The 14,621-nt window shown below is 40.7% G+C and overlaps 1 protein-coding gene across 1 annotated transcript in view; it reads right to left on the minus strand.

The window, feature by feature from the left end:
* The window catches only part of kcnh3 (potassium voltage-gated channel, subfamily H (eag-related), member 3), a 267,497-nt gene that overhangs the window by 48,214 nt on the left and 204,662 nt on the right, over window positions 1–14,621 (minus strand). The window contains exons 8-9 of the mRNA XM_062061657.1: window positions 9,837–10,187; window positions 5,189–5,388 (exon numbers count right to left, since the gene is read on the minus strand). Coding sequence (XP_061917641.1) covers window positions 5,189–5,388; window positions 9,837–10,187 — 551 coding nt within the window. The remainder of the gene's footprint in view (window positions 1–5,188; window positions 5,389–9,836; window positions 10,188–14,621) is intronic.

The following is a 14,621-nucleotide window of genomic DNA, read 5'->3' on the forward strand; positions in this document are numbered from 1 at the left end:
TAATATTTTCAATGGAACATATACAATGTTGGTGTTGTTCACTTGAGTCGTATTGCAGTCTACACGTATCTCTTGTGTGTGACCGCCATCACATTGCAGTCTACACGTTCAGGTCGTACCGCAGAACGAAGTAGCGTTGTTTCCTCAGCTGTGAAATAAGTCTGCTTTGGCATGTTTTTCGCGAAAAATCCGGTCTCATCACAATTAAATATTCCTGTAGTACAAAGACTGCTTCGACACTTCTTCCATACTTGTGAGCGCCACTAATGTACCGTATTTTTCCGACTATAAGTCGCAGTTTTTTTCATAGTTTGGCCGGGGGTGCGACTTATACTCAGGAGCGACTTATGTGTGAAATTATTAACACATTAGTGTAAAATATCAAATAATATTATTAATCTCATTCACGTAAGAGACTAGACGTATAAGATTTCATGGGATTTAGCGATTAGGAGTGACAGATTGTTTGGTAAACGTATAGCATGTTCTATATGTTATAGTTATTTGAATGACTCTTACCATAATATGTTACGTTAACATACCAGGCACTTTCTCAGTTGGTTATTTATGCCTCATATAACGTACACTTATTCAGCCTGTTGTTCACTATTCTTTATTTATTTTAAATTGCCTTTCAAATGTCTATTCTTGGTGTTGGCTTTTATCAAATACCGTAATTTCCGGACTATAAGCCGCACCTGACTATAAGCCGCACCAACTAAATTTAGGGGAAAATACAGATTGCTCCATATATAAGCCGCACCCGACTATAAGCCGCAGGGTTTTGATGTGTAATTAGCGTAGTATATAGGGGTTCCTGCTACCACGGAGGGGATTGTCGGGACAGAGATGACTGTTTGGGAAAGCAAAGCGTCCCATTTATTAACAATAAATCTTTCAATCATTCAATCAAACTTTCACATCTTTGACATGGAGAACAGCATTCGTGCAGAGTACAAATAATATAACGGTGCAAAGTAATACAAAGTGCTCGCCTGTACGTTATCAAAATAACCAGCCTACCGGTATATGAAAAGTCAGTCTTTAATCATTGTGTCATCGTCTTCCTCCTGCGTACTAAAACCACAGAAATCCTCTTCGTCGGTGTCGGAGAAGAACGGGCCGTAAATAAGCCGCACCCTTGTATAAGCCGCAGGGACCAGAACGAGGGGAAAAAGTAGCGGCTTATAGTCCGGAAATTACGGTACATTTCCCCAAAAAATGCGACTTATACTCCAGTGCGACTTATATATGTTTTTTTCCTTCTTTATTATGCATTTTCGGCCGGTGCGACTTATACTCCGAAAAATACGGTACTCCTCGGAAATACAGCAGTCTTTTCTTTTTTTTTTAACTCTCCCTCCCCTTTTTCATGCTGGTCTGTTGTCTTTCTGGGACTCACATTGAGCGGGGAGAATCAACAAAACCTGTCAAAAGGCAAAACAACAAAGACAAAAAGGCACACACGCTGAAGCGCTATAATGTAGCAGTCGATCGGCAGCCAGGCATAAAAACAAAAAAATAGACTTAAAAATGAGCAATCGTCAATCTTCACTATCACGTCACCGGCGTCACTTGATTGACAGCCACAGTGCCTTGAGGATCTTGTGAGATGACGCTGCTGCGAGTTCAGTATGAAGAGGGAAAAAAAATGGCTGGCAGGAACACGAGAAGCACGTTTTATTTCAACAGACTGTCGCGCAGTACCTGCTGTCAAAACAGTTCCTGTTTTCACATTAAAACATACTTGCCAACCCTCCCGTTTTTAGCGGGAAAATCCCGATATTCAGCGCCTCTCCCGACAACCTCCCGGCAGAGATTTTCTCCCGACAAACTCCCGGTATTCAGCCGGAGCTGGAGGCCACGCCCCCTCTCCAGCTCAATGCGGACCTGAGACTGAGTGGGGACAGCCTGTTCCCACGTCCGCTTTCCCACAAAATAAACAGCTTGCCTGCCCAAAGACGTCATAACATCTAGGGCTTTTATAGAGTGCACAACTGCGGACACAACAAGGAGACGAAGCAGAAGAACGAGGAAATTACAGACATGGCGGCCGAAATGATATACTCATCATGAACGGAGAAGTTAAACAGGACGATACTGCCATCTAATGGATAGCCACTGGAACACTGAAATTCAAGTTGTTGTTTTTTTTTTCTATGTAAATAAAATAAAATAAAAATATATATATATATATAGCTAGAATTCAGTGAAAGTCAACTATTTCATACATATATATATATATATGAAATACTCGAGTTGGTGAATTCTAGCTGTAAATAACCACGCCCCCCCCCGATATTGGAGGTCTCAAGGTTGGCAAGTATGCATTAATAATAATAATAATAATAATAGTGGATTAGATTTATATAGCGCTTTTCTAGACACTCAAAGCGCTTCACAGAGAAGTGAGAACCCATCATTCATTTTTACAACTCATTCATTCATCATTCATTCTCCGGTGTGAGCGGCACCGGGGGCAAGGGTGAAGTGTCCTGCCCAAGGACACAACGGCAGCGATTTTTTGGATGGTAAGAGGCGGGGAGCGAACCTGCAACCCTCAGGTTTCTGGCAAGGCCGCTCAACCCACTACGCCATGCCGCCCCATTAAAGGTGCTGTTCCATCCTGCCCGCGCTAATAAAATAAGGGTCTGAGAAAACTAGCGCACAGAAGCTAGCAAGCTACGGAGTTTGCCGTCAATGTGTTTTTTGTAAAGGGTATAAAATCGAGTATGTAAGCTTGACAAGTAAGAAGCTAAAAAACAACCACTTTAATATGATATTGGACAGAGAGGAGGACTTTTTCCCCCTCTACAACGTAAATTTGAAGTTTCGAAACTTATCAGCACTACTGTGAATCCTGTCTGATTCAAATCAATGCAAGTCATCAGAATCAGGTAATACACCAACTTATATTATTGACTTCACGAAAGAAGGGAATCTATGTGTGTTAAAGGGGAACTGCACTTTTTTTTCCCACAATCATGAGAGACAAGAACACATGTCTTTTTGTAAAAGGGAGTCACCGTTGCAGCATTAAAGCCCTCTATCACAACTTCAAAACCCTCCATCAACCTTTTACAAACCCCGTTTCCATGTGAGTTGGGAAATTGTGTTAGATGTAAATATAAACGGAATACAATGATTTGCAAATAAATTTCAACCCATATTTAGTTGAATATGCTACAAAGACAACATATTTGATGTTCAAACTCATAAACTTTTTTTTTTTTGCAAATAATCATTAACTTTAGAATTTGATGCCAGCAACACGTGACAAAGAAGTTGGGAAAGGTGGCAATAAATACTGATAAAGTTGAGGAATGCTCATCAAACACTTATTTGGAACATCCCACAGGTGAACAGGCAAATTGGGAACAGGTGGGTGCCATGATTGGGTATAAAAGTAGATTCCATGAGATGCTCAGTCATTCACAAACAAGGATGGGGCGAGGGTCACCACTTTGTCAACAAATGCGTGAGCAAATTGTTGAACAGTTTAAGAAAAACCTTTCTCAACCAGCTATTGCAAGGAATTTAGGGATTTCACCATCTACGCTCCGTAATATCATCAAAGGGTTCAGAGAATCTGGAGAAATCACTGCACGTAAGCAGCTAAGCCCGTGACCTTCCATCCCTCAGGCTGTACTGCATCAACAAGCGACATCAGTGTGTAAAGGATATCACCACATGGGCTCAGGAACACTTCAGAAACCCACTGTCAGTAACTACAGTTGGTCGCTACATCTGTAAGTGCAAGTTAAAACTCTACTATGCAAGGCGAAAACCGTTTATCAACAACACCCAGAAACGCCGTCGGCTTCGCTGGGACTGAGCTCATCTAAGATGGACTGATACAAAGTGGAAAACTGTTCTGTGGTCTGACGAGTCCACATTTGAAACTGTGGACGTTGTGTTCTCCGGACCAAAGAGGAAAAGAAGCATCCGGATTGTTATAGGCGCAAAGTGTAAAAGCCAGCATGTGTGATGGTATGGGGGTGTATTAGTGCCCTAGACATGGGTAACTTACACATCTGTGAAGGCGCCATTAATGCTGAAAGGTACATACAGGTTTTGGAGCAACATATGTTGCCATCCAAGCAACGTTACCATGGACGCCCCTGCTTATTTCAGCAAGACAATGCCAAGCCACGTGGCTTCATAGTAAAAGAGTGCGGGTACTAGACTGGCCTGCCTGTAGTCCAGACCTGTCTCCCATTGAAAATGTGTGGCGCATTATGAAGCCTAAAATAGCACAAGGGAGACCCCCGGACTGTTGAACAACTTAAGCTGTACATCAAGCAAGAATGGGAAAGAATTCCACCTGAGAAGCTTCAAAAATGTGTCTCCTCAGTTCCCAAACGTTTACTGAGTGTTGTTAAAAGGAAAGGCCATGTAACACAGTGGTGAACATGCCCTTTTCCAACTACTTTGGCACGTGTTGCAGCCATGAAATTCTAAGTTAATTATATTTGCAAAAAATTTGAGCATCAAATATCTTGTCTTTGTAGTGCATTCTATTGAATATGGGTTGAAAAGGATTTGCAAATCATTGTATTCCGTTTATATTTACATCTAACACAATTTCCCAACTCATATGGAAACAGGGTTTGTAGAACGAGCCGATTTTTATATGTTGGAATGTGAAAAAAAAAAAAAAAAACTTTTGTCTTCTTGTCTCTCATAAGGATTGTCAACGATAGGTAAAATTCCCCCAAAAAGTGCAGTTCCCCTTTAAACATGCTGGTATTTTTATTAAACACCTTTAATATATACGGGTGTACTGCAATGCGCAGCCAGTGACGTGGAGGGCTGCACCTCACCAAAAATGCTGCGCCCTGGTTTTTGGTGGAACACAAAATGGATAAATGAAGTGGTCGTACATACTGTAGAAGGGCGTATTTGGCTTGATCGAAAAGTTCGTAAATCAAAAGTTTGCATAAAGAGGGGTTCGAAAATCAATGTTCTGCTGTGCTACTTTTATGACTTGATTCTTGTATCTGTGCCTTTCCTAAAATATCTTTCTTCTGTCTTCTGATTGGCTTGTAACCTGCGTTTAAGGCTATTGAGAATTGTGTCCAGGTCCAAGACCTGTACCGACCCCTTATGGACCAGAAAGACAAACACACTGGAAACTGTCGCCAGGAAGGTTGCCTTATGAGTGTTCCAAGTGCTAAAATGGTCTCACCTCGCTGACGTCGATGCCATTGTTAACCGACCAGGTGGTCTGGAAACACTCCAGCATGCGTTGCTCCAAAGCTTTGGGCAGCCGATGGACGCGGATGAAGTCCTTCAGGTCCTTGGTGCGAGTGTGGTAGAGCGAGCGGCGCGAGTACATCCTCTGGATGATGGCGGTCACGTTGCCAAACACCACGGCGTGCATCAGCGCTGAGCGATGCACACAGGAAAGAGGGAAACTTAGGTTAGACTTGAGAGTAGTCAGTGTACAGCTGGTGCGTGTAAGTTTACTCGAACCCTGCAAAATGATACGCAGTGCCGTACTCTACATCAACTTTTTATTGCTCAAAAAGCACACTTGTCGTCCTCTCAAATAAGGCAGACCTACTTCCTGTTCCTGTTTACAGGGCTAGGACTTCTGGGTAATGTAGTATAAAACCATTTGGCAACACACTGGCATCCTGGCTTCCCAGTTTGCATGTATTTATATATATTTATTTCAGCTTTGTGTATCCAGGGCAATGTAATGCTGCCCAAGCAAAGAGGCAACATTTAAATGTTAGAGATGTTAATGCGTGATGATAATCTCTAGAGATGTCCGATAATATCGGACTGCCGATATTATCGGCCGATAAATGCTTTAAAATGTGGGCTCTGTACCGAGGATGTCGTTGTGGCTTGTACAGCCCTTTGAGACACTTGTGATTTAGGGCTATATAAATAAACATTGATTGATTGATTGATAATATCACAAATTATCGGTATCAAAAAGTAAAATTTTTTTTTTTTTTAAACGCCGCTGTGTACACGAACGTAGGGAGAAGTACAGAGCGCCAATAAACCTTAAAGGCACTGCCTTTGCGTACCGGCCCGGTCACATAATATCTACGGCTTTTCACACACACAAGTGAATGCAATGCATACTTGGTCAACAGCCATACAGGTCACACTGAGGGTGTATGTATAAACAACTTTAACACTGTTACAAATATGCGCCACACTGTGAACCCACACCAAACAAGAATGACAAACACATTTCGGGAGAACGTCCGCACCGTAACACAACATAAACACAACAGAACAAATACCCAGAACCCCTTGCAGCACTAACTCTTCCGGGATGCTACAATATACACTCCCCGTTACCCCCTGGCCCCCTACCTCAACCCCGCCCACCTCAACCTCCTCATGCTCTCTCAGGGAGAGCATGTCCCAAATTCCAAGCTACTGTTTTGAGGAATGTTAAAAAAAATAATGCACTTTGTGACTTCAATAATAAATATGGCAGTGCCATGTTGGCATTTTTTCCCATAACTTGAGATGATTTATTTTGGAAAACCTTGTTACATTGTTTAATGCATCCAGCGGGGCATCACAACAAAATTAGGCATAATAATCTGTTAATTCCACGACTGTATATATCGGTACCGGTTGATATCGGAATCGGTAATTAAGAGTTGGACAAGATCGGAATATCGGCAAAAAAGCCATTATCGGACATCTCTAATAATCTCTCATCGTTTACCAAGAAAAATTAATGATATCAATCACTCTCAACAGTTCACAAATGCTTTTAACGTGCGGTAATAAATGTGTCGGAACATAAATGAATGTTTGAGATGGACCAACACTTTTCAAGTGTATAGAATACAAGGAGTATGTCTGCGACTTTTGGATGACAAAGCAGACAGTGGACAATGAGGAAGGCTTTGGTGGTATTTCTGTCTATAATTATGATTAATTACTACTGTTATTGTTTTTACCCAATTAAAGCAGCACAGTCATTTTACAATGAGCTTTTACTGCGTGGTATGCATAAAATGAGTAAAACATCAATAGTATTTCAGTGTATTTTTTCCCAATATGTGTTGAAATCCTGTGCTTTTTGAGGTTAAAGTTACAGGGTAATTTAAAATATTGATAAAAAAATTATAAAATCACAGGATGATTCAGTTTTAGTAAAAAAAACACAACTTTATTAAGAAAAAAATAGCTTTTGCAAATTCAGGCATTTTAGGCCACAACAATCACAATCAAAAAGCCTGCAGAATCCTGGGTGGACTAAATATTGTCTAAACCAGTGTTTCTTAAACTGTGGTACGTGTACCATTAGTGGTACGCAGGCTCCATCGAGTGGTACGCCAAAGAATCACTTGATGAAATCTTCAAACACAGTGTTACTGTTCAAACTGTGTGTAATGTTACAGTGTGTCCTGGGCATGACGTTAAAGTGCATCTGGCAGTAGAGGCTCCTCTATGGGGTCTTGGGGAACTAGGAGGTTAACCCCTTTACTACTGTTACCCCAGGTGGCCCTTGGCAAAGGCCTCGTACCTGACTGCCCCCTAGCCAGGGATATGGTGAAGACCTCAACGGCGGAGCAGGCGGAAGACGGTAGATTTAAGAACTACCACAACGGCTACGATGGCGGAAGAAGGCTGCAGCAGAAAAGGGTCCCCAGCCGTCTTGGACTCCATGCCATTGGACCCTGACCCGATTCTGTCAAGGATCGTGTGGTGACTGTCTGTGCACCAGTCTCCCCACGTTAAACCAAGTCACGCACAGGCATCCTCCATAAAGGGATACACCCCTACCAGGAGGATCGTCATACTCGTTCGAGTGACCGCCGATGATGAATGTTACAGTGGCCAAAAATATCAAATATACTTGCTAAATAGATCTTCTGCTTTGTTTTTAATGAAGACATACGCCTACTACGCTACTGTATTTTAATGTGGTCATTATGGTGGTACTTGGAGAGCCAGGTTTTTCCTGAGGTGGTGTTTGGTGAAAAAAGTTTGAGAACCACTGGTTTAAATAACTGGCGACACAAGTAAGTCGCCAGATAATTGTGTTTTGTCTACATCAGGGTTCCCCCAAAAATCAGCATGAAAAATTAGCCTTTGGCTACAATCTGGCACATTAACATTTTATATGTCCATTAATGTGCATTGTCCCATGTACTATAACAAAGTTGTAATATACATCTATTAACAAGCTTATTGGTGTGTTTAGTGGGACAGGCAAAAGTTAAGTCGGAGAAAATGCGGTAGTTTATAAATTAATTATTGTTTCTGTGCGGCCCGGTAGGAAATTCGTCACGGACCGGTGGTTGGGGACCACTGGTCTACATGGTGCATGAGTGCTGCCGGCACTAGGGAGATGCGGTTCGTTGCGCTAAACATCAGTGTTTCCCACACATTCATTTATTTGTGGCGGCCCGCCACGAAATAATTACGTCCGCCACAAATAAAAAAATATATATATATTTTTTTTTTTGTCCTGTCCAGCTTCTCAGGCAAATCATAAAGTTGATGTAGATGCCCATATAGGCTGTTCAGATTTACTTTACAAAAGATAAGTGTAGGATACTTCTCTTGTTGCCTTATTTGTATTTGACCACTACTGTTTTCTGTTTATTTGTTACTGACTGTGGCAGGACACCTCTGCCTCTGTTTCACTTTATGTTGCTGGTAAATAATATGGTTGTAGTAGTAGGCTAAAGTTAAATTATTTAGTATGCACTAATTAAAGGGGCAGAGCTTTAAGAGACATTTTAGCTTTTATATTTTATAAGATATATTTTTTGTAAGAACCACAATTAATAAATATATTTCAGTGAATAACTTATTGTTCAAATCTGTATATAAATATGTTCATAAAGTGTTGTAATTATAATGTAAAATGGATGGATGGATGGATGAACGTTTAAAACAAAACTGTTATATTAATTAGTAAGTATAAATTTTTTGAGCCTTTTTAGAGAAAATCATATCATTGTAGTAAATTATGCAAATTACTCATGGTGACCACGCCCATAGACACGCCCATATCCACGCCCCCACCACCACAGGTATCTTGGCAGTTTATGGGAAACACTGAACATGAATCCTAACATGCACCCTTAACATATATAATCATGATTAATCATTACTATTATTGGTTTTACTCAATTATGGTGGTACAGTATGTCAGAAAAATTGTATGTAAATTATCAAAAAACTTTCCGTTCTCTGAGTTCCCAATGAACAGACAAGAGGCTGTCTTTGTTGCACCAAGCAAAGGCTTGGAAAATTCCATTGTGTATGATGGGAGGAGATGGGATGGGGGTTATCTATTGTCATCCAAGACCTGCCCAGCTTGAAGCAAGCACCAGTCCAAGCCCGAGGCATCTTTTTCTTTTGTGTTAATGTGACCGAAAACAATGACTGTTTACATACTCCCCATTCCTTTAGAAACAGCTGTTGTTATGTAAACAGGGAATATCCAAATAAAAAGAGGTGGCGTACAATCTTTCGCCAGAGCGTGGGTGACACTGTAAGAGGTTACAGGTCGACACGTTTCTCCACAATTTAGCAAAATTGAATTCTGCCTCTGTTTGATTCTTTGCTTCTTGTCTTGTTTAATAGATGTCATCAGTGTTTGAACCTGACACAGTAATTTGACAATTTTACTGTGGTACGTATAAAACGAGTACAACATCAATGGAATTTCAAAGTATTTTTTTCCCATATTTGTTGAAATCCTACAAAATAGAATGAGTCTGTTTTTCAGAGGAAACTAATACAAATGAGACAAAAATGCATTTTGAGGATGTCTCACTCGCACCAGACTGACAGAAAGCCCGGAGATAGGTTAGCAAACAAGAGCACCCGCTCACCTCCGATGAGCATGGTGCAGATGGAGAAGATCTTCTCCGAGTCCGTGTTAGCCGACACGTTCCCGAAGCCCACGCTGGTCAGACTGCTCAGGGCGAAGTAGAGCGACGTCACGTAGCTGCTACGCATGGAAGGGCCGCCGCCCAGGGCCCCGAAACCTGCGGCCGACCCGCCCTCGCCCGCCGTCACGTTGCTGGCGTTCCAGGCGCCTTGAACCTTGAACTCGCTGGAGCTGGACGCGTTCCACTGGCTGCTGTTGGCCGAGGGGATGGCGGAGGAAGTGGGGAACAGGGCGGTCAGGGGCGACAGGAAGTAGGGCGTCCCCAAACGCTTAGCAAGCTCATGCAGCCAACCTGAAAGGTAGAAAAATTTAGAAGTTACGTACACTACCATTCAAAAGTTTGGGGTCACCCAAACAATTTTGTGGAATAGCCTTCATTTCTAAGAACAAGAATAGACTGTCGAGTTTCAGATGAAAGTTCTCTTTTTCTGGCCATTTTGAGCGTTTAATTGACCCCACAAATGTGATGCTCCAGAAACTCAATCTGCTCAAAGGAAGGTCCGTTTTGTAGCTTCTGTAACGAGCTAAACTGTTTTCAGATGTGTGAACATGATTGCACAAGGGTTTTCTAATCATCAATTAGCCTTCTGAGCCAATGAGCAAACACATTGCACCATTAGAACACTGGAGCGATAGTTGCTGGAAATGGGCCTCTATACACCTATGTAGATATTGCACCAAAAACCAGACATTTGGAGTTAGAATAGTCATTTACCACATTAGCAATGTATAGAGTGTATTTCTTTAAAGTTAAGACTAGTTTAAAGTTATCTTCATTGAAAAGTACAGTGCTTTTCCTTCAAAAATAAGGACATTTCAATGTGACCCCAAACTTTTGAATGGTAGTGTATAGTTTGCAGCTGTATGCATAAGAGCAGGATAATTATATTATTTATAAATCTAACTTCATCAAATAGTAGCAGAGTACTATAGTAGCTGTTTATAATTTGTTTTCAACATTTCCACAACTAGATTTTTAACTTTAAATGACATTTTTTTGTCAGAACATAACAAAAACATGATCCGGACCACGGATCATGACAGTAACAGAATAATTTGTGTTTGAGTTGAGTGCTCTGTCACGGAACCACATAGCCAATGCACCAAATGAAATATTGGTTTGAAATGCAAATTATTTTTGGATTGAGATTTGATTCTGAAATGAATCGTCACCCTAAAAATCTAATTGAATTGCAAAGTGTTGTAAGATTCACATCCCTACTATTTGAGGAAATACAGTATTTAAAAGCCACATTATCATTATCGGGAAAAAAAAAGTCTTTGGACTGACAAAAATAATAATTTTGACTCCTTTATTCTTTTCTTTTTTTTTTTTTTTTTTTTTTTTTTTTTTTTTAAAAATAATGTCCTGCCCAGCTTCTCGGGCAAATCATACAGCAGATGTAGATGCCCATATCGGCTGTTCAGATTTACTTTACAAAAGAGAAGTGTAGGATACTTCTCTTGTTGCCTTACTTGTATTTTGACTTTATTAAATGTATTTATATTATCATTTGGTGCAGCCGGGCCGGAGCAGGAGGGGATAGAAAGAGAGAAAAAGGAAGACAGAGGGGGGAATTGTGGGGACAAGAGGGGGATTAGACAGAGAGACAAAAACAACAACAGCAAACACAACAACAACAACAACAACAGAGCAACATCAGCAAATACGACATGTACAAATATGATGGTAAAAGTAATAGCAAATAAGCAGTTAGCGAAATTTTTTTTTAAAAAATACAGAAATGACAATGAGCATTATTACACTAAAAATGGAGCAATATGAATACCAATAGAAATAGTGCTATTGATAATAAACAATACCAGTACTTTACCTTTATTATCAACAATACAATTGTTCAAATGCAACAATACATATACGTAATGATAACTTGAGATACGAAAGAATGCAGAAAAATGGAGGGGAAGAAAGAGAAGCAACCTTAACCTTGTAGATTGTTATAGTAACAATAGGTTAAGCTTTGTCAGTGTGCCATGTGTTATACCCAGTTTACCCTAGAGCAACAACGTTAATATATGTTTGATGAAACGTGAATATGTGCATGAGTGTATGTGTGCATATGTACTTGTATATGTACAGTATGTGTATGTGTGCTTGTACAGTGAATGTATATGTACAGTATGTGTATATGTGTGTACAGCGAATGTATATGTACAGTATGTGTATACAGTATGTGTGTTTGAACAGTGAATGTATATTTACAGTATATGTATGTGTGTGTTTGTACAGTGAATGTATGTGTAGTATGTGTATGTGTGTGTTTGTACAGTGAATGTATATGTACAGTATGTGTATATGTATGTTTTTACAGTGAATGTATATGTACAGTATGTGTATACAGTATGTTTGTATAATGAATGTGCATGTGGATGTACGAACTTTGAGTGTGTAAATATGTACTGTATTTATTTGTATATGTATGTGGGAGCGTAGGTACCTATGTATGTCTGTATGTATGTGTGTGAGTATATGTGAATTTGCATGTACAATACATTTGACTCCCAGTGTGTGCGGGAGCCAGAGTACGGCCCCAGCCTCCCCGAGAACCCATCCCACAAACAGTAGGTGTGGTGCCCAGGGAACCAGGGGCCACCGCCCCCACGCAGCCAAGCCGGACAGCGACAGGAACCCCAGAGCCTGGCCCACCGTGCCGCCCACAAGGGCCAGCAGCAGGCCGCAGACAGACGCACCCGGCAGAGGACAAGGCACGGGAAAAACAGGGGGAAGCCAGACCCCAAGCCAGCGAGAGACCACACCCCACACGGACAGAAAGGCGGGACGCCCCGCCCGAGGGGCCCGGAGACCCCCCGCAACCGGACGGGAAGACCGCCCCCGCCCCACCGGCAACAGGGCCCCCATGACTCCTTTATTCTAAACAAATGTTTGGCTCTCCTACTATTCACCCTTCAACAGAACCCCATGAAAGCGCCAACAAGCCCTCTATTCCGGACGGGGAGGAGACATTTCAAAGTGAAAGGGCGGGAAGCGAGCGGCGGAGGAGGACAGATGAATAATTGAGCGCGAGCGCTTGAGAATGAACGCGTGTGACGCGGCTGTGCTTCTATGACTGCGCGACATGAGAGGGGGAGAGGAATCATGCAATATGGATGCGGACGCCTATTGATCCGCGCACTGGGATCATATATGGCAGCTCGCTCGCCCGTTTGCTGGAAAAAACGTCTCGGGAAAAACGCCAGGACTGTTCCTGTCAGTCAGTCCCAGTCACAACTGATCGGCACCATGGGGTGACATCATTTGCACTGCAAAAACTGAAATCTAAGTAAGATTAAATACCTCAAATAAGGGTGATATTTGCTTATTTTCTGTCTGATAATATAATTCTTGTCACTAAGCAGATTTTATGTTAGAATCTTTTACTTGTTTTAAGTGTTTTGGTCCTAAATGATCTCAGTAAGATATTACAGCTTGTTGCTGAGATTTGATGACCTATATTGAGTAAAACATGCTTGAAACTAGAATATCAACTGTTGCAAAGCTGTGTCATCAACACTCACAAGTATAAAACTACTTTTTTTAAGTAATAATTTCTTATTTCAAGCATGAAATAAAAAAATCATGACTTTGACACAATTGTGTCTCATAATTAAAACAGATGACAGCCAAATGGACTTTGCTGTTTTATTTTCAATGAAACAATAGAAAATACATACTATACATGGTATTCGTATTGCTCCATTTGTAGTGTAATAATGCTCATTGTCATTCCTGTATTTTTTTTTTTTTTCCGCTAACTGCTTATTTGCTATTACTTTTACCATCATATTTGTACATGTCGTATTTGCTGATGTTGCTCTATTGTTGTTGTTGTGTTTGCTGTTGTTGTTTTTGTCTCTCTGTCTAATCCCCCTCTTGTCCCCACAATTCCCCCCTCTGTCTTCCTTTTTTTCTCTTTCTATCCCCTCCTGCTCCGGCCCGGCTGCACCAAATGATAATATAAATACATTTAATAAAGTCAAGGCAACAAGAGAAGTATCCTACACTTCTCTTTTGTAAAGTAAATCTGAACAGCTGATTTGGGCATCTACATCTACTATATGATTTGCCTGAGAAGCTGGACAGGACAAAAAAAGAAAAAAAAAAAAGAAAATACGTACTCATATAGTAGTACAGTTGGCACAGTACAGTAAACTGACAGTGAATATTGAAACATTTAACGTGTGACATTTCTAACAATTTTGAACAGAAATACAGTAGTTCATGCACAGTCAAATGATAAATTCTTCAAAATTGCAATTAAAAAATGTTGGGCCGGGCTGTATATATGCGCACTAATTGACTGAAAGAGCACACACTTGGCGCGATGATGTCATGTTATCCATGGAAAAATGCATTTTTAGACGATATGATTTGCCTTAGCAGCTAGGAGACCCCGAGAGTAACAAGCGCTTGCCTTGTTGCCTTTCCATTAAGAACAATAAATTAGTTTTTAGTATAAGTTTGCTGGTTTCAAGAAATGTAATGCCGAGCGCATATCATTATGTCAAGATAATGGCACTAGAATTTACTTCATTTAAGAATATTTTTCAACATATTGATCAAAAAGGTCTCTTTTTTTCTTTTTCTACCAAGAAAAGTGCACTTGTTATTAGTGAGAATATACTTATCTTAAGGTATTTTTGGGTTCATTGAAGTTAGCTAATTTTACTTGTTTTGGAAAATCTTGACAAGCCAAGTTTTCATGTT

Source organism: Entelurus aequoreus, linkage group LG10 (genome assembly GCF_033978785.1).
Source record: "Entelurus aequoreus isolate RoL-2023_Sb linkage group LG10, RoL_Eaeq_v1.1, whole genome shotgun sequence".
Classification (NCBI taxonomy): Eukaryota; Metazoa; Chordata; class Actinopteri; order Syngnathiformes; family Syngnathidae; genus Entelurus; species Entelurus aequoreus.